This window comes from Akebia trifoliata, chromosome 12 (genome assembly GCF_017979445.1).
Source record: "Akebia trifoliata isolate Shusen 1 chromosome 12, ASM1797944v1, whole genome shotgun sequence".
NCBI classification, from domain to species: domain Eukaryota; kingdom Viridiplantae; phylum Streptophyta; class Magnoliopsida; order Ranunculales; family Lardizabalaceae; genus Akebia; species Akebia trifoliata.
In genome coordinates, this window is record NC_141386.1 from 6,669,360 (window position 1) to 6,694,479 (window position 25,120).

The 25,120-nt window shown below is 36.2% G+C and overlaps 1 protein-coding gene across 3 annotated transcripts; it reads left to right on the forward strand.

Moving 5' to 3' along the window:
* Nucleotides 1-6,161: 6,161 nt before the first annotated feature.
* Nucleotides 6,162-24,284, forward strand: LOC147388807 (bromo-adjacent homology (BAH) domain-containing protein). 3 transcript variants are annotated; one of them, XM_086419090.1, is made up of 13 exons: nt 6,162-6,303; nt 8,077-8,482; nt 10,102-10,270; nt 10,384-11,018; nt 11,995-12,021; nt 15,904-15,996; nt 21,602-21,680; nt 21,892-21,982; nt 22,063-22,174; nt 22,274-22,390; nt 22,491-22,572; nt 23,119-23,209; nt 23,306-24,284. In XM_086419090.1, exons 2-11 carry the CDS (start codon nt 8,129-8,131, stop codon nt 22,539-22,541), a joined length of 1,728 nt encoding a protein of 575 aa, XP_086275216.1. In that variant the 5' UTR covers nt 6,162-6,303; nt 8,077-8,128; the 3' UTR covers nt 22,542-22,572; nt 23,119-23,209; nt 23,306-24,284. The 3 variants fall into 3 exon arrangements, with proteins under 3 accessions (XP_086275216.1, XP_086275217.1, XP_086275218.1); XM_086419091.1 differs by having other exon boundaries at nt 23,153-23,209; XM_086419092.1 differs by lacking the exon at nt 15,904-15,996.
* The last annotated feature ends 836 nt before the right edge of the window (nt 24,285-25,120 follow it).

Consider the following 25,120-nt stretch of genomic DNA (forward strand, 5'->3'; position numbering starts at 1 on the left):
GTGTGGCCACCCGGCCTAAAATAAATAACATAACAGAGCGCCTCGCGCTAACAGAAAGTAAATAAACATGCAACCAGTAACATTATCCCTGGATATCCGTTCACCAACCTGCATACAACACAACAACGTAAAATGCAGACATCACCCCTCGGGTGTGACTCTGACATTTTACCGTTTCATACCCTTTTTCCCTTTTTTCGACTTTTACAGTTTTCAATCTCTTCATAAAATATCTATTTTCTGATATTCATCAACTCAATATGAGTTCATTGAATATTAAATCACATTTTTCAACTATAGAATTTATTTCTATCAATAATATTAAAAAAAGATACAAATTTCATATCAAAACGGGGTCCGAGCAGTGCACAAGACCCAATTTATGGCAATAACTCGTTAAAATACTCTACCCACGTATAATTTGTTAAAAATACAATTAAACATATCAAACATGCAATTTCTGGCGTGAATTTTGAAATAAACAAAGAATTCTATATTTCGGAAATACATCCAAATTTTTCCAATAAAATCCTAAATGCAATTTTCACAATCTATGATTACTAATAGAAATTGAGAGTTCCTTACAATGTCTAGGCGAAAGGATCAAAGCATGTGCGCGGAAATCGAGGCGATCGGCGCGAAAATCGAAGAGGACCGAACTTCGAAGTGGCTGATTTTCGAAACCAACCCGGTGGTTTCGAAGAGCTCGACGTGCTCGTCTCTTCTCCCTTCTACGGTGAAAGGTGGTTTGACCCCGAAATCGATGAAAACTGAGGTCGAAGTGACGAAAATCTCCGTATAAAAATACGGCTGATTTTTTACTATACGAGGTGAAAAATACGAGAAAACGGAAGGAATTTGATTGGGTTATGTAGAGAATGAGGTTGCGGACGTTTCTCCTTCTGCGTCGGAAAGCGATTTGACCCCGAAACAGACGAAATCCGAGGTCAAAGTTTCGAAATTTTCGTATCCAAATACGGTTGATTTTTGACGATATCGGGTGAAATAGAAAGTGAAATGAAGATAGGTTGGGTGGGTTTTGTAGAGAACGAAGCTGCGGACCTTTTTTTCTTCTGCGGCGATCGTCGAAAGTGGACCGTTTGCGAGAGATCTGAAGTGGAAAAATTAGAGAAAAAAAAATTTCTTTTTTTTTTCGTTTTTTTTTTTCGCACTGTTTGGACGAGTGGGGAAGATGAGATTAAATTTTTTTTTAATATTATTTATATAATATTTGGGACGAATTCGGTATTTCGCCTATTGTTTTGATCGACGATAACTTGGTCATTCGGTCTTCAAAACTGACAAACGAATACTCTATTTCGTCTAATTTTTCATTCCGGATCTAATGGTATAGTCAATTTCTACAAATTATGTCTCCATCAAAAATTTACATTTTTGGCCTGACGTGACCCATAAACTTGATGTCGTTTTCGTTTTTGGCGATAATTCAACTTCCTGATCTCCAAAAATGACAAATAAATAGTCCATCTTGAATAATTTTTCGTTATGAACCCAATGGTGTGATCGAATTTTAAAAATTATTGCTCTAACAAAAAATCACTGTTTTAGCCTGGTCCGACCCGATAATCGAGGATTTTGCAACTTTTATATTCGGACTCGCATTTGAGCATGCTTACAGGCTAAACTATGTTTTTCGATCATTTTGAATCTAATGGTGAGGTCAGATTCTATTAAAAATGATCAAAACAAGGTCCCACAGTTTTACCCTAAGTCCCACTTTCAAGATTTTCTTAAAATTCCACTATTTATTTCCTCGAGATACGAATTTAAAATTCGGGGTGTTACAAATCAGTTTAAATAGATATGACTTGACTAGCTATTAAAACTCATATTAGTCTGTGTTACATTGGCATGAAGTATTGCAACTTGTAATGACTTGGTCAAGTAGCTTGCACACATGACCCTTATACCCGGCTTTGGCCTAATTTTTAAACTATGTTGGTTAGTGAGAATGGCTAAGCCTCAAAGCTTGGTCAAGTATCATATGGTAGTAGCAATGATTGTAGTAGGTACACAGTTGGAGCATTTTACCTTTGCAAGTCTCAGAGTTTTGATTGATTTATTGTAAATTTTGCTCATTCTTATCTTTGGAGTTTCTAAATCAATTATACTATTTTCTAAATTAATAATTTTATTTCAGTTTTAGATATCTATTAATATAGAGGGATTGTTGACTATTTATGACTTGGACTTGTATACACCCCAATTTGCACGAATCCGTTAGGAAGATCCAAATTTCCTCGAATTGATTCCGATTTAGAACTCAAGATTTTCGACGGACCCACATTGCCACGTTGCATTATTCCCATGCATACATGCATACATGCATATTGTCATATAGTTTTGCATGCTCAACCTTGTCCCTAATCCACTCCAAACTAGTATTCATTCTCCATTAACCGATCCATCACTCATACCCTCATCATAGTCTACTCCCTAACTAAATCTAAGCCCAAAACAAAGTCCATCTTTTAACCTAAATTCAAGTCCATTCTCTAAGTCCTAAACCCAATGACCCAAATCCATTACCTAGCCAACCTAAGCCCAAAACCCAAGACCATTCTAAACTCATAACCCAAGTCCATATTCTAACCCAAACTCAAGCCCAACACCAAGCCCACTCCAAGTCCACTCTCTCACCCCTTCATAAGATGACACATGTTGATACCTCATAAGCCCCCAATACCCAATGCATCATCTAATTGGAGGGTCAACTTTCCCTTTGTGAAAACTCAAGAATACCCTTATCAAAAAGTTTAGTCAAACCAAAAAGATTATTTGGTCTTTGGTAATAAGACATAAAGGTGAGGGAACTTCCCATTATGCCCTCAAAAGGTGGGAATCTTCAAGTACATACATGGAGTTCTCCCATTGGTCCATTTCAAAATTATACTTCCACCATTGCTTTATTTGTTATTTACAAATTAACCAAAGTCTACTTTTCACCTACCACTTCACCTTTACACATGTCATCCTCCTATTCTCAAAAGGTGGGAATCTTCAAGTACATACATGGAGTTCTCCCATTGGTCCATTTCAAAATTATACTTCCACCATTGCTTTATTTGTTATTTACAAATGAACCAAAGTCTACTTTTCACCTACCACTTCACCTTTACACATGTCATCCTCCTATTCACCCTCTCAAATGTGTTTTTGTTTTCCCATTGGTTCATTTCAAAACTACACTTCCACCCTTGCTTTATAAGTTATTTACAAATAAATCAAGATCTATTTTTTACCTACCACTCCACCTTTACACATGTCACTCCCCCATTCATCCTCTTAAAGTATTTTTGCTCTCTCACCTTTATTTACCAAAAAACCAAAGATCAAAGAATACTTTTAGGGTTTTTTCACAAATGTCATCTTTACCCTCATACAAATGGAAAATCCAAAAAGAAACAACCTAAACCTCATGTCCATTTTCTTTATTTTTAGGGTTGGACCACTTTATCCCCAAAAGTCCTCCAAAAACTCTATAAATACCCTCATTTTCTATGAGCAATTGATGCTCTCAAGCCCCCATCTCTCAACTTAAAACTCTACAAAAATTCATACTCATTCTCTCATCTTCTAAACTTCAACCCAACCTTCAACCATCTTACTTAACTCTCAAGTTTTCTTTTCAAGGTTCAAGTTCATCAAGGGACAATGTGGGGTTTAATATGTAGATTTTATTTCAAAGCTTGCATATTCTTCTTTTAACCTTCTATTTTATTTTCTTTTTAGAAATCTTATAGGATGTGATGAATACCCCTCTCCCATCCCCGGTAGATTGGACTAAGGTTCGCTCGAAAAGATGGGGGTTGAAGCCCTTTTAACCTTAGTTTCATGCATCATATTGTACACAATGCACACACCCACCTATGCATGACAATGATGAAGAAATGTGTCACCCTCTTGATGGGGTGAAACACTAAGTTTCTAGCCATGCATACATGCATCAAGGTTGTGGCCTCAAGGGAACTCCATCATGGAGTCGCTCTAAAAGCTCAAACCTACATTCATATTCATAAATGCAATGTGACTACATAAGTCATTCTCTGCCATAGAATGCCCTTAATGTCACTTTGAAATCAAGACCCTTTTAAAAAGGGGACATTTCACTCCAATGCACACACCACCCTTATCATGCATTCTCATGCATTTAGTATTTATTTTCTTGAGTTTTTACAAAATAAAATGGCCAAGCAAGGTAGCCACCTTTGGTGGAGAAGATGGGGTGCCTAACACCTTCCCCATCCTCTAACCGGACCTCCTTACCTAGATCTTAGGTAGACCTTGCCCTTTCCAACAAATGAGAGTCACTACAATGCCATGGAAAAAAATAGTTTTCAAAAATCGATTCGGGTGCCCATTCACACTCATTTCTAAAAAAGAATGGTGACGACTCCAAACAACGTAGCATTGAGGTTCATTGTGAACATTTCATGTCTACAGGACTGTCAATTGGTTGTTGAATTACTTGATTTCATGTTTATGGAGGGGAAAATGTTCCATGAGCATTTGGTCACAAAGGAACCCTGTTTTATATGCCATATGAAATGGTCACCAACCAATTTATCCAGATTGTTCAATTTGTGTGCCACTTCTTGGATGGCCTTATCTAGACTTCATAGTAGTTTACATTGTAACAATCTAATGTTCTGATATTTTTTTTATGGAATTTTTTTCTTGACTGTTGACCTTTCTTCTCTGAAAATTTCCAGTTTCAGATCTTTAGCAAATGGTCAAAATCATTCAGTTGGTACTTATTTTATGAAATTTGTCTGTATTTGTTTTTTGGCCGATTTTATCAAAGAGAAACAATTGTGACATATATTTACACCCATCATAGACAAAGAAGCTTGTGAGAACTCTGGAGATAGCAAACAATATATGTATAGGGATCCATGATCTATTACACATCTAGCAAACAAGAACACGTGTATTCCTTGAATAATAGTAAGCAATCTAATTCATGAATCCCAACTCGATTTATAGTAAAATCAAAAACAAAAAAGAGAAAAAATAAAATACAAACCCCAGATGGATGCAATGTTGGAGATTAGAAAAGATCGATACATTGGTTAGGTCGAATCAGGAGATCACACACACAGAAGAAGTCGTTAATGGAGGAGAGTATGAGATGAGATCTGCCGTTATTTAATGGGGACTGTAAAGTTTATCTTCTTTTTCATTACTTGTGAGAAAAAGATGAGAGACGAAAAATGATTTCTTCAAAAGTGAGGGAAAGATGAGAGAGAAAAGAATGGATCTCTGCAACAACTTGAAACCCATGAAAATCAAACTTAGCAAGAGTCGTCTCGATCGTTTAGACGCTTGCAGGAAATGAGCAAACGAAATCGTTAGGGATTTTAGGTTAAATTTTAGTTGAAAATTCAATAAAAGATGGAGGGCATTTAGATACTTTCGTATAAATCATTTTATGGTAATTGGCTTATAGAAGTGGGTTTGGGACGACTTCAATAAATAACTATTTTTAGGTTTCAATTGAAATATGTGGGCGCCAAAAAATGCCCAATTGAACATTATTCATCTGACTTTTTGGACTTTAAAAAAAAAAAAAAGTTCAGCTCCAAAAACCCAAATGAACATGCCCTTATATTATCATATTCTAAGTCTTATATTCCTTGAGATTTAGGTAGGGCTTATAGGTTCTACTCTCTGCATTTTCAAACAAATGGCAAACCCTTTGACCATGGTTTTACATGAGAGACTAATATAAAATGATCAAAATATCCTCATTGCTCAATCTCATGCCAAAAGCTATTGATTTTTTTTCTTAAAATCTTTCTACCTCAGCCTTGGGCTTGGTGACAAGAATGACAATTGTTCTCCAGTATTTCATCTCCTATGTTAATGAGAAAAAACAAATACTAAATACTTTTGTCAAATAAACAAATGGTTAAGACCATGGTTTTTGAAAATAAGAAAAAAAATCAAAGATTGTAAAATAAATCAAAATTTTTTTGCCCTAAATCTTAATGTGGTCGAAGAAGATGGGGTTTTTGGGATAAAAAGTATATGAAACTGAGGTTATTTAGGTCATTTTTTCTTTTACAAAAGACCATAGTCAAGGGGTAATGACATCAGCAGTGGTAATATAACCCCTTTCTCAATCTCAAAGCAAAATCTATCCTGTAGATTTCCTAAATAGAGTGTCTCTTTGATATACACCGTGTCATGATAAACGCCAAAATCAACTCGTTTTAAAAACCAAAGCAAACAGTGAGAGTGAGGGCTAGGGTTTCTGACACAAAATCTCGCATTCGAACTGTAAGTCTCCCGCCATCTCTCTAATGTTTTAGAGTTTTTGTAATCTTCTACAATGGGTTTTACTTGATGCAATCGCCAAAATTAGAACTTCGATCTAGGGTTTCTAAGAGATGTTTTGTGTGTATGTTCTCTGTCTTTTCGTTTTGATAATTTTAGATTCCAGGGTTTCCATATTGTTCAAGAGATGAAAACGGTGTTTTTTTATTTTTAAATCTTAGATTCTGTTGATTATATCAGTTGCAATAATATTTCGGTGATGAAAGTTGCGAAATTATTTGAGATGAATTGTTGTTTCAGTCTTAATTATATATAGATCTCTCAGTCGACGAGATTTGGGAATTTAATGAGTTTGTTGGCTTAGTATAGGCTTGTCTCTGTTCCTAAAGTTGGAATGTGTAGGTAAGCTTGAACCTGTCGCTTGGTTGAAATATTGCAATGTAACTTGAGGTTATGAGTTCAAGTTCAGATATTTACCCGTCAATAAGGCTTGGAGATGGAGGACTTGGATCTGTAGCTTGGTTGACATATTGCTATCCAATTGTGGGTTCGAGTTCAGATTTTTACCTGTCAATAAGGCTTGGAGATGGAGAGCTTGGATCCGTGGCATGGTTGACATATTGCTATGTGACTTTGAGGTCGTGTGTTCATGGTCAGCTTACCCTTTCAATAAGGCTTGGAGATGGAGCATTTGGATCCGTAGCTTGGTTGACATATTGCCATGTAACTTTGAGGTCGTGGGTTCAAGTTCAGGTTACCCATCAATAAGGCTTGAAGAGGGAGGGCTTGGACCCTGTCGATTGGTTGACATATTGCAATGTGACTTTGAGGTCGTGGGTTCAAGTTCAGGTTACCCATCAATAAGGCTTGAAGAGGGGGGGGCTTGGACCCTGTCGATTGGTTGATATATTGCAATGTAACTTTGAGGTTGTGGGTTCAAGTTCGGCTTAGCCATTAATTAGGTTTGGATATGAAATTTAGTGGATAGGTCATGTTGTAGGTTGCTGAAAAGCTCACTAGGGAAGGTACATCTCCACCTCATGCTCAACTGTGGGGAGCCTCCATTGTTGCTTTCTGAATGAGATTGTTAATACCCGAGTTTTGTGTTTTCAAGGACATGATGTCAAGTAAGCAAAAACAAAAAGTAAAAAAAATAGAAAAAGAAGAGAGAATATTCACCACTTTTTTTTTGGGTTCATTTCACTAGAACAATAGAGGTTTGATTTGATTCCCATGAGCCCTCTTCCATAAAATTTCCTTCTTAGTGTGAGTTTATTTAGTGGGTAGTCCAGAGGTCTACTTGGCACTGAAGGTGGGTTAATTTAGAAAATTCTTGCATTTGCAAGTTGTTGGGGAGTTTAATAACGAATCTTTTGGTGGGTGGACCCCAAACATAGGTAACATTTATGTATTCTCTCACGAAGTTGAGAAAAATATTTGCATACCCAACTCGATCAACTTTATTAGATATTCCCTTTCAGTGGGCTCCACAATATTATTTGATTTCAAAAGACACAAATGCCTTTAATTGAATAATTAATTTCAAGAACCTCTATTAACATGCCGATTTTTGGCAAAACGTTCATATTTTGGTTGTATACAGTACTTTCGTTATTTTGTTCTAGTGAGTGAGCTCCTAATCTAATTTTAACTGGTTGATGTTCGATAAGTTAAGTTTTTTTCTTTATTGTCTTGTAAGAACTACATTATAATCTTTAGTATTTCTTCTTTGAAGGACGGTTATGTAAGTAATTTTTTATTTGTTGTTCATTTCAGATTCTGAAATATATTCCCATTGACACTGACCTACTCGGTCAAGATCCCAGCTATGTCTCATTCAAAAGAAGAGCCTGAAATAGAAAAGTGTGAATTTAACTGGGGTAAAAAGCGCGGAGTTGGTGGAAAAAAGAAAGAGGTCCAATTTTATGAATCTTTTACTTATGATGGTGTGGAATACTTTCTTTATGATTGTGTATATCTTTATACGGAAGGTGAGCCCGAGCCTTATATCGGTAAACTTGTGAAAATATGGGAGCAACCAGAAAATAAAAAGAGAATTAAGGTCCTGTGGTTTTTTCGCCCTGTTGAAATTTTCAATTGGCTTGGAGATGATGGGGCACTTGAGAATGAAATACTTTTGGCATCTGGTGAAGGTGTAGGCCTCGCAAATGTTAATCCTCTGGTAAGATTCTTGGATCAACTCTCTGCATTTTAAGTTCTTTTATCTCCACTTCTCCGGGTCTATATTTAGTTGAACCAATATGGGATGCCTCGATTTGACAGTATATTTCAAATAATGTAATTGTTGGTAAACTTAATATCTTACATCTTACAAATAAGAAAAAAAAATAGAACTGCAGAGTTGTCGCACAAGTGTCTGAATCTGATGTGTCCCATTTATAAGAATACATGCAACATATGTCAATGAGTTGGATGATTACCATTATTTAACCTTATGCATGCAACTAGGATTTATGCAAATGGGTAAAGTGACATGGATTGAGGTAGTGAGGGCAGATATTAAGATGCTTGTGTTAACATAATGACATAACTTTATGTAGAATTAAATGTGGTAACATGATTTGCTCAGCTGACCCCAAATGTTTGGGAATGGACCTTAATGTTGATGATAGTTACATGGGTTGCATTTGTGCCTTATTTTCAACTTAACTTCTAGAGATCTGTACAGGACATGTGGTACGAGTGACTATTTCTATCCATAAATAGGAGCATGGGCCTTTGGGTCCTTTCGTTTTACATTTTTTTTAATCGATAATTTATTCCTGCCCGTTTGTGCTGCTGCGGGTTTGTTTTACCTTATAGCTGGCCATTCTGTGAAATTTTAGCAGTTCCAAGGTATAGTTCATTCCTGATTTCTGTTACTTCCCTCATTAATAGTACAAATTCATTTCTGATGTCTATTTGTGTTGGAATTTTTTTCTTCCTTCTTCTGTTACTTTCTTATCTTGCTGAGTATCCTTTATTTTTAGCATTGAATGCAGGTTCATTGGTGTGACATTATCTTGCTTATCTAGAAGTTTTTTTTTGGATAATTAATTTATTGTATAATTTTTTATTATTATTAAAGATAAACATTAAGAAGCCGAGATGGTCCCTTTACAAGAAAAGCAAAAGGAGAACAAGTACAGCAAAAAATAAAAGGAAAATCAAACAAGCTAGACACTACAAAGCAACTCCCACTCAAAGACAAAATCCTCAAAGAAAACCCCTTCAAAGTCTTTGGTCGGTTTGCTCCAGTCAAGTAGTAAACGCAAAATGTCCAGAATCACCTCATGAGGAGCCTTTGCATCACCCTGAAACACCCTTCTATTCCTCTCTTTCCAAAGCCCTCAACACACAACAAAGAGAAAAATAGCTTCTTAACATTACTAGAAGCTTCTTAATGTTACTTCAAATTCTTCCTGAAACACCTACAGGAAAAAAAAAATCCTGAAATGCTTGATCATTGTTGATTTATTTACATGGTTGTTCTTGGGTCATACTTGATATACTTCTCTCGTAAGTCATAAATAGACATTTAGAACAAATTGTTGTGAGTTCAGTTGTAATGTGATTCTCAAGTTTTATCTAAAATGTTCTTACTATTTGTACTCTAAATTGCCTGAACATTTGATCACTGTTGAAGTGTTTTACATGGTTGTCCTTGGTACTGTTTGTTTATACTTCTCAAGTTCTCATTTCCATGGATATTTTCAACTTTGTACTGAATGATTTCTCTTTCTGATATATTTCTTCTCTTGATATGCGACGTTTAAATTATTACTTTCTACATCAATTCAGGAAGCTATTGCTGGAAAATGTAATGTTATTTGTACATCAAAGGACAACAGAAATCCACAACCATCCGAGGAAGAACTGAGAATGACAGACTACATTTTCTATCGAACATTTGATGTTGGAACTTGTACAATATCAGATAAAATAGATGAGAAAATAGCTGGAGTTGAAGGTGCACATTCTTCTTTATGATAGCTTCCTCTTAAGTGTTTTGAATGGGATATCTATAAAATCAACTGTTAATTTTTTGAAATATGGTATGCTTGTTGTGACTATGTGTTCCAGTCAGGCTACTATTTAACAGAAAAGAGGATAAAAAGTCCAATAATTTTCCTAAACTCGATGCAATCCGGACGGAAGAAAATGGGAATGTGGGAGTTCTTGAAAATGGAGAGTCAAAGGAAACTGAAACTGCTACTGTTGAAAAGGAACATGTTTCAGATGAAAAAACCATGCCTGATGAGGGTAGAACTGTTAATGTATCCGTCACTAAGGTTGAAGATAAAGGGACGCCAAAATTAGCTAAAGACTCGAGATTGTTGGATGATAGACCTTCTAAGAAAGCAAAGGTTGATAGTTCAATTAAATTGTCTGAGGAATTGAAGCCTGATATTCCTTCTTCATTGACACTCAACAAGGACAAGAATGGGAATAGTGTACAGAAGAAGCTGAGAGTTGATTCTGAGGAGGATGGTGTGAAGCCTTCGGGGAGAGTTGGTGGGGCTTCTGAAGATAAAACAAAATCCAAACCTGTTAAGGATTCTCTTGGGCTGGACAAGGGTTCTATGAAGGTCAAGCCTGATGAGAAGGCAACCAAACTTGAAAATGGATTACTGCCTAAAGCATCTTCTGAAAATGTTGCAGAGAAGAACCTCAAAACTGATGGCCAAATATTGGAAGTGACAAGAAGACCCGATTCTGTAAGATTAACTTAAGGCATTACACTGTTTTGCTTTGGAGATAGGATTCATTTCAATCTGAAGTTATTTTTCTAGTGAATCCAGATCTTTAGTCTTATTGGTAATGATTTTCAAAGAAGAATTTAATTGAAACTATGACAAGCTGAGTTTAAACTCTGGTATTAATAAACTTTACATTCCTAACTTCTTGACACGATCATGTACAATTATAAAAAGAAATTAAACAAAATACTACTAGTTGCTACTTATAAAAAACAGATTGTTAGTTGTAATCAATGAAAGTAAAACAATTGAAATATCTGAACTATTTTCAGTGGTTTGGGTATATTCATTAGGGAATGAGTTCCATTGATGAGGGAGACATGTTGATGAGAAAATAAAGGAATCAATGCACCGATTAGCTAAAATGCTCATGTATCTCACCTATCAAGAAAAAAAAAGTGCTCATGTGTATCTGAGGAGCAATGTTTGATTGAAGAACACAAGACACATCACACATGCTCTTTCCATTTTATTTTTTTTGTTAAATCTTGGAATTTGCACAATTTTATTGCTCAAGGAAATTAGTTTATTAGTGGAACTACATCGCTGTCATTTCTGCACTTGTCTAATGATTTGGATGTGGTTAAATTTTTTATAAAAGGCTAATTTAAACTGAAATAGGTGCCAGTTAATTTTTTTTTGGTAGATTTAAGTGTGAAGGTAGGGTTTTGATCCCAGGTCTGTGGTCTTAGAATGCTATTTTCAATTCAATTCAATTCTCAAAACATTCGATTTTAAAGTTTTTGTGATCCACCCAGTTTACGTATATGTCCGTATCTTGATCATATTTAGGACATATTCTTGTTTATTGAAATCTACTTTTATTTCCTTTTTTATTTTTTTATTTTATTTATTTTATGTTTTTGAACATGCAACTTGTGTTTATGATGGATGATAATCCTTCTGACTTTTCCATTTTATGTTGTTTTCACAGGCTAGAAGCAAATGGTTTAAGGGACTTGTAAGTAGTCATTGCTTATATTTCTCATTTTATTTTCTTAGTCCTATATTCTGTTTGCAAGTTAATATTCTACTACATCTTCATTAAATCATTATACTGAAAATATCAATTTCTTTGTCTTTTGTTCCATTCCATTTTCTCACTTTTGAACTAGCTATATTAATGTTTCCACTTTTCATCATATCCACTAAGCTTGTACCTGTTAAAATCCTCACATTTTTACTAAATCTTCTGCTATAGTTGTTATACGTTGCTTTTGTAGAGAGAGGTGATCTCTTTATTGTTTTCATTTCTATTTGTATGAGTGACATCAAGACATGAAAAGATGAAAAATGACATCAACATCAAAATGAACTAAATAGAAAATATCATATCTGATAACATTCCCCGTCAAGCTGCTGTGAAGATACCACACATGCCCATCTTGCTAATAAGATTATCAAAATTGACATGACTAAGGACAGACCAATTGTTATGATGTTGCATATTTCACCAGAGGTAATCTTCTCGATGAATTGCCGATCTACTACAATCATGCTGAATTGGATTATGAGTTATGTTAATGGCAACCTTGTTATCACAATACAACTGAGTTTAGAAAGAAAGGGTATAAGGTTTTCAAGCTTGATTAGTCTCTCATGGAGGGTTCAGGGATTGATAAGAGGGTATGGTCACGCGCAAATGATAGAATCTTTTCGATTAGCTCATTCCACAACTCGTTAACAATCCAAGGTTTATCTTCCTTTCCCGTGGTGCCCATTTGGGTCCACCAAGTAACCTCAAAAGTGTCTTTCTTCATTTGGCTGGCAGTTTCTGGTAAGATCCATTCTTTTGATAATCTTATGATTAGGGGTTCTGTGGGGACCAAATTTTTGTTCTGCGTAAAAGGGATGGGGAATCGATCTCTCATATTTTGATTCATTGTGCATTGGTGCGTAACCTTTGGATTCATTTCTTGGGTCATTTTAATTGTTCGTGGTTGTTTCCAAATTCGGTATTGTCTGTTTTCGATGAGGAACCAAAATGTGTTTTCAGGTAAGGAAAGGTACCTTTGGTCCATTACCCTTTTTACAGTGTGCTGGGTATCACAGCAAGATAGAAGTCAAAGAATATTCAATGGGAATGTCTTGGAGGGTCACGAACTCATTTTGGAGATGTTAAGTTTCATGTTTTTTGAAGTAAATTGGAGTCAAACTTCAAAGGGGTGTTCTTTGCAGATTTTGGTTTTTAGATGGGATTCTTTGTGTATAAATTTGCTGTGTTTTCTTGTTTTTTGTTAGTATGTATCTTGGTCTTTTATTGTGGCTGGTTATCTCAACCGGTTTGTTAATTTTAATATAATTGGTCTACTTATAAAGAAAAAGAAGGATATAGGGCTCAAGATCCCCAAAAGATTCCTCTAGTTTGGCATTTTTCTTCATTTTCTACTAATTTTTATTCTTCACTTTTCTTTTTAGAATTCCCATAGTCTAACATTCTTTTTTTTTTTCTTTTTGATAGGAGGCCTTTTTTTTTTTCAGCATTTTCTCGGGGAGATTATATTTTTTCTTCTTCTAGCAACTAGCTTGGGAACGTACTCCAATTCTGTCTAGGATCCTAGCAAAACATAATTCAATTATTAGACTTTCCTTCCCCTAGGTTGGTTAGTGTGGCTTAGAAGAAACGTTCAATTTTAACAAAGGATACAAAGGGGTGACTAGAAGTCAATTTTGATCAAGGTAATATCAGGAGATTAGTTCGGCTAATGATGACCTTCTTGAGTGTAGTACCACTTGATTTGGTTTAGGTTGAATGTTGATTAATTCTATCAACTCGGTTCAATGGTTGATTACTTCATTGAATAAGGATCTCTTGGATAAACATGCAATGATCAAGTACTTAATTTTCATTTTTCCATTCTTCGATATATTTGAGCGTAATGTATCTCTTGGAGCTGCTTTTCTTTGAGGAACTTAAACTCTTCTAAATAATAAAGACCGCCCTACTTCTAATAATAGACCAAACACTAAAGAGTACGAGGTATAACTTCTATGGGTGATATGATTGAACCGTAGTAAACCCAAAGGGATGTAAGAAAACTTTTGGATCAATCTCTATATTTTCATGAGTTGCATCGGCTTCACCACCAGTATGAGAGCGTTAGGGAGATTAATTACAATTTTTTATCTTGAATTTTGAAGTGAGAATGATGACAACCACTTTCAAATGCTACCCCATTGTTAAAGATGATAACTTTATTGCTGGTCAACCATAGGTTTGATTGTTCTGTCAAGGATCTAACATTAACATTCTTGGGGACTTCTTTTTTGAGCTCGAGGGCTTCCTCTACTTTCATTGCAATGCTCTTGTTTGATTGACCCTACAATTGGGATCAAAGGAGCATAATATTGGATAATGTCATCGCTTACAACAAGTATATCCTCATAAGACCATGTGAAAATGTCTTGGAACTTTTTTACCTAGTTTTCCATTTTCTCATGGTCCTTTGGGGATAAGGTGGCTCTATTCCATATTTTTGTAGGTTTATCTTTTTCCCTAATGTTTATCAATTTTATTTTTTAAGCCTAATTAAATTGATTTGATTTTCTTGGGGGGAGTTTTTTTCAAGAAGACTGTCCTCGTAAGGAAATTATTGCTTAACTATTGCACATTGGATAAGCGAAGAATTTATTCATTTTCTTTGCTCCATAAGAAGAAACCATGACATAAAATAAAAGCGACAAAAATTGACCAAATGAGCAAATCGAGTTAACATGAATAAGAAGACTAATCAATGTTGTTAAATAGCATAAGCGACCAGCACAAGCTGTTCGCATATGCGATTTCACACATCATATATGTGGTGGTATATGCTGCAAGAAAAAAAATGTAGATAAATATGCCATCGCACACAAAAAATATGCCATCGCATATTGGCAGATAGCATAATTTGAGGTATGTGACTATAGCATATGCAATTTTCATTTTGAAAAATAATATATGCGACTGTAGCATATGCGAATCTGCGATCGCATTTGACAACATTGACACTAATGAATGGAAAAGGGAAACATGGAATGCTTTTTATGGACTTTAGAACATAGCATGTGTAAATAGTGGATAAGGTCTTAGATGATGGTGACGATTAGGGGAGGGGAGGGGTTGACTACACAAATCAAAAGGGGAAGAATAAGTCAAGATTTCATAGAGAAAAGTGGGGCTACAATTAGGGTTCCAAAAAACCCTCTTCTTTTTGTTGCCCTAATTTCTTTCCTATAGGCAAAAAAGAGGAATGAAATGACTTAAATGCCCTCTTCTCCTCCAATGGCCCGCATTGTAATATTATTAGGTAAAAGGTGCCGAAAAGATGATAGGGTGGGGTATTATAGCCTCTCTCGATGTCCAAACCTATATCCTCTTAGTCCATGTTGACTTTGCTTTCCACCTAATTTATAGTCAGTCCGCATGGCACACGTGGACAGTTTCATCTTGCACCATTTACAAAATGCTTCTTATAGTTTACATCTCCATTAATCATTGGATTTTGATGAAGTAAAACCTCTTCGAGAATTGTCAAATCATGTATCATGAACCTCCCTATCTCCTAAGAGTAAGTGATTAGCATCTCCTTTGAACATCCATTCCTGGCATGTTCAACTCTTTTTTTAAGCTCCAATTATGCATGCCTTCTTTTGTGTTTCTATGAAAAGACTGCTACCATTCGTGCCTCTGTGGTTTGGATTCAATCTCCGTTGGATTCATTATTGCTTTATTGTTAGATCTGTTTGGGATAACAGCATGCAATTTTAATATTTTGTTTTTTTACTATTGTTCAGTCTGATTAAATACTCCTAACTAACCTTTCCCTAGTTTAAAATATTCTTAATTATGTTTCCTTGTTAGCCTTGGGAAGAAAGAATGCGGACGGCAGACGAGCAAGGAACACTGGTCCTTCTTGAAAATTTAGATCCTGCATATACTTCCTCGCAAGTAGAGGTAACCATTGCAATCCAGAGCATAGTACTTGACCTTTGAAGGCTTCCAATGTAATTTTTTGCTTATAGCTTTTTCTCTCCTATATCAAGACTGTAGTATTTTCAGCATATAGAAGTCAAAAAGAAAGAAAAAAAATAAGAGAGGAATAGTGATTACTGTTCACGCGGCACTATTCACCGTAAACAGTACGCTTTATTATTTACATTAAATAAGAAATAAGAGTATACTATGGTGCAGCCAGGAGCACCATAATATAATACATTCTGTACTCATTTCAACACCCTCCCTGAAGTGGAGCATAGATGTCAGTCATGCAAAGCTTGCGAAGTAATTCCATGTGCCTTTTTTTTGGTCAATGACTTGTTAAGAATATCCACAATTTGATATTCTGTATGCACAAAAGGAATACTAATTTCTTTGGACAACACCTTTTCCCTAATGAAATGTTTGTCCACTTCGATGTGTTTGATCCTATCATGAAGGACTGGATTGTGAGCAATGCTAATGGTTGCCTTGTTATCACAATAAAGCTTCATCTCTCCCTAAACAAGTAAACCTAACTCGTCCATGAGAGTTCTAAGCCTCATCATCTCACAAGAACCATGGGTTATTGCCTTCAATTTTGCTTCACAACTCGATCTGGCCACACTAAACTGTTTTTTACTCCTCCAAGTGACAAGATTACCACCTAGGAAAGCACAATAACCTGAGGTAGACCATCTGTTAGTAATAAATCTTGTCCAATCTGCATATGTAAAAGCTTCTACATGAAAATGTCCATTATTTTTTAAGAGAATGCCACGTCCTGGTGAGGACTTCAAATACCTCAAAATCCTCTCAATTGCCTCCAAATGCCTCGTCCTTGGTGAATGCATGAACTGGCTAATGGCACTAAAAATGAAGGCAATATCTAGACATGTGAGATATAAATAAATCAATCTCCCTACTAACCTCTGGAACATACCAATGTTTTCAAGTGGTGCACCATCTTCTGTGTCCAATTTTTGATTGGTCTCCATAGAAGTATTAGTTGCTTTTGCACCAAACTTTCTTATGTCTTTTTAAAGATCAAACACATGCTTTCTCTGAGAGAAAAATGCCCTTCTTTGACCTAGCAACCTTAGTCCCCAGAAAGTATCTAAGGGGACTAAGATCTTTAATATCAAACTCTCCTGCAAGGAACTTTTTTAACTTAAGAATCTCATCAATACCCGATACAACAATATCATCCACATAAACTAAAAGGACCGTAGTGTAGCTATCATGATGCATTACAAATATGGTATGGTCTGCTTGAAGTTGTTTGAACCCAAACCTTTTCATTGCTTCGCTAAATCTCTCAAACCAAGCCCTGGGTGACTACTTGGGGCCATATGATGATTTCTTAAGTTTGCAAACCCTCCCTTCTTGCTCTGGAGCATTGAACTCGGGAGGGGGTGTCATGTACACTTCTTCTTGAAAGTCACCATGAAGAAAAGTATTTTTTACACCGAGCTAATAAAGTGGCCATGATAGATTTATTGCAATCAATAATAAAACTCTCACTGAGTTCATCTTTGCCACTAGTGCAAATGTCTCCTGGTAGTCTAACTCCATATGATTATGTAAAGCCCTTGGCCACTAGGTGTGCTTTGAACCTATCAATTGCCCCATCCTCTTTACATTTAATGGTGTATACCCACTTGCATTGAACTACTTTCTTCTCATTAGGAAGTTGGACAAGATCTCAAGTGTCATTCTTCCTTTATGCATTCATTTCCTCTTGCATTTCTTCCCTCCACTTTGGATGATGAAGGGCTTCTGCATCACTCGTAGGAGTGGACACTGAAGAAAGAGATGAAACAAAAGATTGCAAATACGGAGATAATGAAGAATAAGAAACAACATTAGAAATAGGATGTGCAGTGGTACAGGAACGCTTCTATTTACGTAAGGGAGTAGGGTTTCCTGAATATTTGGAGGTTGATTGAACAGGTTGCTCAGCTACCGTGGTTCTTAGCTTAGGATGTCTCGAGTAAGTCTTCAACTCCTTACCCTCATCTCCAGTGATAGTGTCAACCAAGGAAAGTGGCTGAACTAAAGAGGAAGGATTCAGGTAGACATGAACATCAAACAAAGGAATCGGGAAAGGTACCTCATCACTACTACTCCCCCTTTGAAGAGGTATCGAAGTAGGACCATCAAAGAAAGATCTTGACTCAAAAAACATTACATCCATGGTTACAAAGCTCTTTCCAGAGATAGGATCATAGCACTTGTATCATTTTTTATTAGATGGATAACCAACAGATATGCATTGCGTCCAACTTTGTCCTCGAGGACCCCAACACATGAGCAAAACACATCCCAAAACACGGAGGGGTAATTGAAACAAAGGAGTGGAAGGAAACAACAACTGATGTGTGGAACGCATACCTAACACATGGGAAGGGATGTGGTTGATCAAATATATCGATGTAAGTACCGCATCAAACCGCAATCTCTTGTCCACCTTCATATCCAACAATAGACTTCGACCAACTTCAATTAAGTGTCGATGCTTCGTTCTGCCACACCATTTTGTTGTGGTATGTACCCACATATATTTTGATGGAGAACTCCTAGTTCTTCGAGTAGGGTTTGATTTTTTTTTTCTTGGTATTCCTTGACATTGTCAGAGTGGAAGCCTTTAATCTTTTTTTTCAAATTGAGTATGGATCATCTAATAAAAACAACGGATGATGTAGGGAACTTCTTCCTACGACTTCATGAGATATAACCATGTGTATCGTGTGTGATCCACAAAAATGATAAAATAATGGAAACTAAGATAAGATAAAATGGGCGAAAGGCCCCAAACATCACTATGAATCAAATCAAAGGGTTGTAGAGTATGAGAAATATGTGCAGGAAATGATACACGGGTATGTTTAACTAACTCACATACCTCACAACATAAAGTATCCAAATGGACATAAATAAATAATTCAGGAAACAAAATCTTCAAAGCATAAAAAGATAAATGACCTAATCGGTTATGCCAAAGCATAATTTGATCTCTACTGACACTACTGATACTAGATTGGAGTGCACTAGGAGGTGTCAAAGCTGTGACCAAAAGATACAACCCTTTAGCTTCACGACCACGTCCAATCTCTCTCTTTGTATCCAAATCCTAGAACACTCAATGAGAAGGAAAAAAAAGGTTACAATACAATTATGTGTCTTAGCAAGACGACTAACAGATAGAAGATTAGAAGTAAAACTGGGAACACGAAGAACAATTGGTAAAGAAAAATTAGGAGATAAACTAACTGCACCTTCCCCTTCAACAGAGGAGAAGGAACCATCTGCAATTTTGACATGAAGACGACTAGAAGAAGGGGAATAAGAAGTAAACAATGAGTACGTACCCAACATATGGTTCAAGGCCTCAGAATCGATAATCCAAGGTGACTCAGAAGTAGAGACACATGATGTGCAGAGGCATGTATACCTGAGTGGACAAGGGAAGTAGAGTTGGCAAGAGGATGCTCAAGTTGTGCAAGACAGCGACACAATAACTCAATCTCTGATGTATGATCTGTACCAACACCCATCTGAGAGGGCATAGATTGGGAAATAAAAGATGAGGAATTTATGGTTGTAACACCTGATACTGGCTGAGAGGCAGGTTCTTGATATAAACTTCTGGACTGTGTGGGAGAAGATCTTGACTTGCTGAATTTAGTTGGTTTCCCAATCAAATCCCAACAAAATTTTCTAGTGTGACGAGTCTTTTCGCAATGATCACATTTGAGTTTTTCTTTATCTTCAGCTGTTAAAGGCCCTTTTCCCTAGCGACAATTTGCTCCTTTAAAAAACTTCTGTAACCCTAATGTTGTAATCATAGTAGACCTATCTATTTGTCCAACTGAGGTACCCATAGCAAGGCATCAACTTTCCTCACTCTGAATCAGTGCATATACCTGGTTGAGTGGGGGAATGGTATCTCTACCAAGTATTTGGGCGCGCATAAACTCAAACTCTGGGTTGAGCCTAGCTAAGAACTCAAATGCTCTAGTCTCCTCTATTTGGTTCCTATATTTCAATGCTTCATTAGGATCAGTAGGCATAAAGTTGTGATACAAATCCAACTCTTCCGCTAGAGCACGAAGAGTGGAAAAATTTTCAGCCAGTGATCTACCACTCTGCTTCAAGGTTGAGATATCCTAATGTAGCTGATACACTCTAGCCACGTTTTTAACCTGTGAGTATGTCTGGGCAACAACATCCCAAACTTCCTTGGCTGTACTATAGAACATAAACACCCTAGATATCTGTGACTGCATAGAGTGAACTAACCACGACATAACTATGAGATTCTCAGAGTCCCATCTCTCATGAAAAGCATAGGTAGATGGGGGCTCCTTAGTCCTAGTAATGTAGCCCCATTTTCCTATATTACCAAGAAACATTCTTGCTGACTGAGACCACTCCAAATAATTTTTTCCATCCAATTTTACCATCATGATCTAAAGACTTCGATTATCTGACGGTGTAGAGTTAAACATAGGGACTAATTGGGTGGTCTTACTTGAATCACTCACTGCCACTAGTCATCCTCTAAACACGTGGGAATCAAACAAAATACTGTTGTACGAACCACAAAACACTATTGTTTATCACAAATCAACTATCACTAACATTAAGTTGTTTACACAGATCAGTCTCAATAATAATGAGGCTATACGGCCTTTAAAAATTTCCAATAAACAAAAAAATAGCAAGGAAGATCAGTCCTGCAAACTCAATCCCAATATTTCATGTACATTCAATAAGTCAAAATCTGTATTTTTTATTTTTCATGAACTAATTGGATGTTTAAAACATCACAGGAACGATAAAAGATGCTAACAAACCAGCCAAAATCTATAGAATAATCGCTCTTATTGTTTATTTATCCATAATGACGATGCACTCAAAAATCTTAAGGGTGAGGATGTCTTCTGTAGATTCGTAGATGATTCTTAGATTGATTATATTTAGCTTTGATACCATGTAGGATTTTCAGCAGATAAAAGTAAAGAAGAAAAAATATGAGAGGAATAGTGACTACTGTTCACGCGGCACTATTCAACGTAAACAGTAACTCTTTATTATTTACATTAAATAAGAAATAAGAGTATACAATGGTGCAGCCAGGAGCACCATAATATAATACAGTCTATGCTCATTTCAACCAAGACTACATGATAACTTGCATTATATGCTCTTTTAATTGGTTTTCAGCTTTTTTGGACTTTTTTTTTTGGGCTAAACACCTGGTTTTTTAGACTTTTTTTCCAGTAAATAGATTTAATGGAAAAGAATTGTGACACACCCGTGCAAGTGCGCATGCATTTTCTTTTTTTGGCTTCAGAATGCATTATATGCTCTTCTAATTGGTTTCCAGGTTTTTTAGATTTTTTTTTTTTTGCCTAAATACCTGGTTTTTAAGACTTATTTTTCCAGTAAATAGATTTAATGGAAGATAATTGTGACACACCCACACATGCATACCCATGCATGCACGCGTGTATTTTTTTTTTTTCTTCAGAGCCCTTTTTTCTTCTTTTTAACTTTTATGTATTATATCATATCCCAGGATATAATTTGGCATGGCTTTAGGGAATATTGCACTGCAAAGGTGGTACCTCGTACTGCAATTTCTAGCCCACATTCTGGTATGACATAAAAAATGACTCTTCTACTTCAATTATTTTAATAATTTGTTATGCATGTAGTCCTGGAGATGTGAGACAGGTTGTGATTTGAGGAGGGATTCTTGTTTCAGGAAACTGTATTTATTTGTAGATGCAAAACATATTGTGAATAACTCTTCTATTTTGCTTCTTTACAAATTCAATTGTGGCATTGTGGAATTTTGTGTCCTAGGTCAAGCTTTTGTAATTTTCAAATCAAGAGATGCAGCGGAGATGGCAATCAGACAATTAGATGAGAGGTGCTTAATGCTACCAAATGGGAGGTAAGCATGATGGCTATTTCCCTTCATGGGATTTACTGTGATTCCACATATTTACTGAGCCCTATCTTGCGGTTTTTTAGACCTCTTGTTGCTAGCAGAGGAACTCCTCCCAGTTTACCTGGAAAACCATATACATTTGTGGGCCATCTCTCCATTGACAAAGTTAAATTCCAAATGCAGCGAGAGGAAATGGTGCGTCTGATTTCTCTCATCTTTCTCTCCATCTCGTCCCATGCATTTCTTTTCATTATGTTCTTCTCCATTCTCATATTCACAACTTTTTGTCTCCAGAGGCGAGCAGTATCAACATCACATTGTTCTCAACCTAACACAGTTGAATACGATATGGCCATGGAATGGTGTTTATTACAAGAAAGATCAGATAGCTGGTGGAAGGAGTTATACAAGGTTTCCTGAAACAAACATTTGGGGCTTTTCCTCTGATATTAAATTAAGTGCCATTTCTATTGTTGTTGTCATTGAAATGGGGTGCTTGCATTTGTTGCAGCAACATGGAGACGACCTAAGAAAGCTTAGGGCCAAACTGAAGTTCAAATGAATGCAACTACTGCATACATCTGTCCCACTTGGTAGGTCCACAACAGTCGATCTCTTCTCTGCATGTTATCATGTTGGTGATTAGGGCTGGCAATGGGTTGGAATCTGTTTACCTAAGTCATCTCTGACCCGAATTATTAGGGTATGGGTACAATTGTTTTTATCCAGTTAAGAATTCGGGTAAATTTATTCATAATTATTTTATCTGAATTTTTTTAGGGTAACAGGATCCAAGTATCCATTTATCCGAGTTTTAATACAGTAAATTGACATTGAGATATATGTATAACCCAAAATTAAGGTTCTTTCATCATCTTCACAATGAGGTATATACATCTGATTTGGATACCCGCTCGAAATTTGGGTACAAATCAGATATGGATATCCTCTGCAAAAGTGGGTAAAAAAATCAGATACGGATAACCAGATATAGAGTTGAATAAGAATTCAGATATATGCTTCATCCTACCCACACCTGACCCCTTGCCAGCCCTATTGGTGACATCATCTCATATGATGACTTAAATTTTGTTGGTTGTTGCTCGTCTAACTGGATTGCTATTCAAACATGTCTTCAGAGTCATGGGGTGAAAATAGTTTGTTATTATACAGCGGATACGAATCTCTACACAAATGTCTTCCCTGTTGTAGGTTTCGCTAAGACAGAAGGTATTCCATTTACGTATCTTTACTGAATTTTCCCTGATTGTTTGTGAAGTTGAAGATTATTGAATCATTAGCCGGGCTTTTGTTATTTATTTTTAGATGGGTGGATCTCCCTGCTTCAACACTGCAACAATTTTTCTGCGTGTAAAAAAGGATGGGAGGACATCAAGAACGTGACTGTTTGAACTGAATATGTCAGAATTTTGGAGTGCTGTGTATACTGTTTTGCAGTATCAGTTCTGAGTCATTTTCGACAACAGAAACTATTTTGAAAGGCTGGTTATGCATCATCCGTGTCAAGAGTTGTTTAACTGTGAACCATGTAAATCTTTATATTTTTGCCAATCAATTTTCAGTCTTTTACATGGAAGATGAACAATCCTGGGTATAAGCTACAGATTCTCATGCAAAGCTCACAAAACTCTCTCCTCATACTAGACTTTTAACTATTTTGTTACAGATTCTACCACAGTGTGCATGCAAGTGCGAAAGGGGAATTGAGAGATTTTCTGATAAAAAATGAAATTGGTGGACTAGGTTGTATGGATATCATTATGGGAGAAGGTGATGGTTGAAATAATAATTAATATGATGCATACACAAGCCACCAGCTCTTTATCTATATCAATATCCCTATAAGAGGTCTGTGTGTTCATGTGGTTGTTTCTCTCTCTATGGGTTCATATGGTTGTTTGTCCCTATATTAAGAAGAATAATGATGAATGCCCGTGGTTGGGTATGTGGCTGATGTGGCAAGGGCATAGAACCATACATCTTTTTCTTGTGCATCTCAATGAAAAATATCTATGATTCTATGCCCTTGCCATGTCATGCGTACCAAAACTCTGTGCATTCATCAACTCTATTAAGAATCATGGTAGGTTACTGTTAATTGTGTGGGCAGTAAGGCAAATAATATCCACCAGGGTGCACCAACTCATTGAACTTTTGAATAAACTGATCCTTTGAGAAATGCAGGCTCTAGCATCCAATCTGGCGGTTGGTGTTTCCAATGTTACGACATTTTTATCTTATTATACGATATTGTTTAATTTACTCCGATGTATGGTTGCCTCTTCTTGCTCTGTCTACCGTCTTGGCCTATGGTTCCGACTTGTATTTGAAATGCCTCAAATAGGTTCTCTCTAACAGGGGGTGTTTCCAAATTGAATTATTTTTCAAAGAGGATCTTCCATATAGAGAAGTTTATTTAGCAGTAATATCTATTTTATTATGTTATTCGGTAATATCTTTTGGCTTTCGCCTTGTTTTAGCTAGTATAGGGATTTTTTTTTTGTTTTTTTATTTTAAGTTTTGCTCCTATTGGACTTCTTAATAATAATATCAATTCTCTTTTTAGTAATGAAATACCATTAACTCCATGTCTATTATCAACATTTTTACGTCCAATTCATCGAGATGTGAATTTATACCCATTTCTTTTCTTTTTAGAATTTAGGATAGAAATTGAATATATTGAATTGATGTGGTCATGTTTGGATACATCATTCTTGTTGATGAACTAAATTAGTTAGTTATATGAGTGATACAAATAGATTGGCAGTGAGAAGATTTAGTATCATTCGTTAAGTTGAACTATACATATGGAGTGGAGACTATTTACCCCAATATTGGTTGATTAGTCATCATGGATTCAAATAAGTGCAAATGATGAATTGTACGGTGAGTATAACCACCAGATGGGTGGTCGAGTGGTAGCACTTCGGGATCAAGGGGTGTGCTCCCCTTGTGGTCTCAAGTTCGATTCCCACCGGCTACTAATACTAGTGGCCACGGACCGTAGGATTAAAATCTTATTTCGCAAGCCTTGTTCGGGGAGGCGGGAATAGTTGGTGCGCGCAAGCTGGCTCAGATACCCTTCTAATAAATAAATAAATAAATTGTACGGTGAGT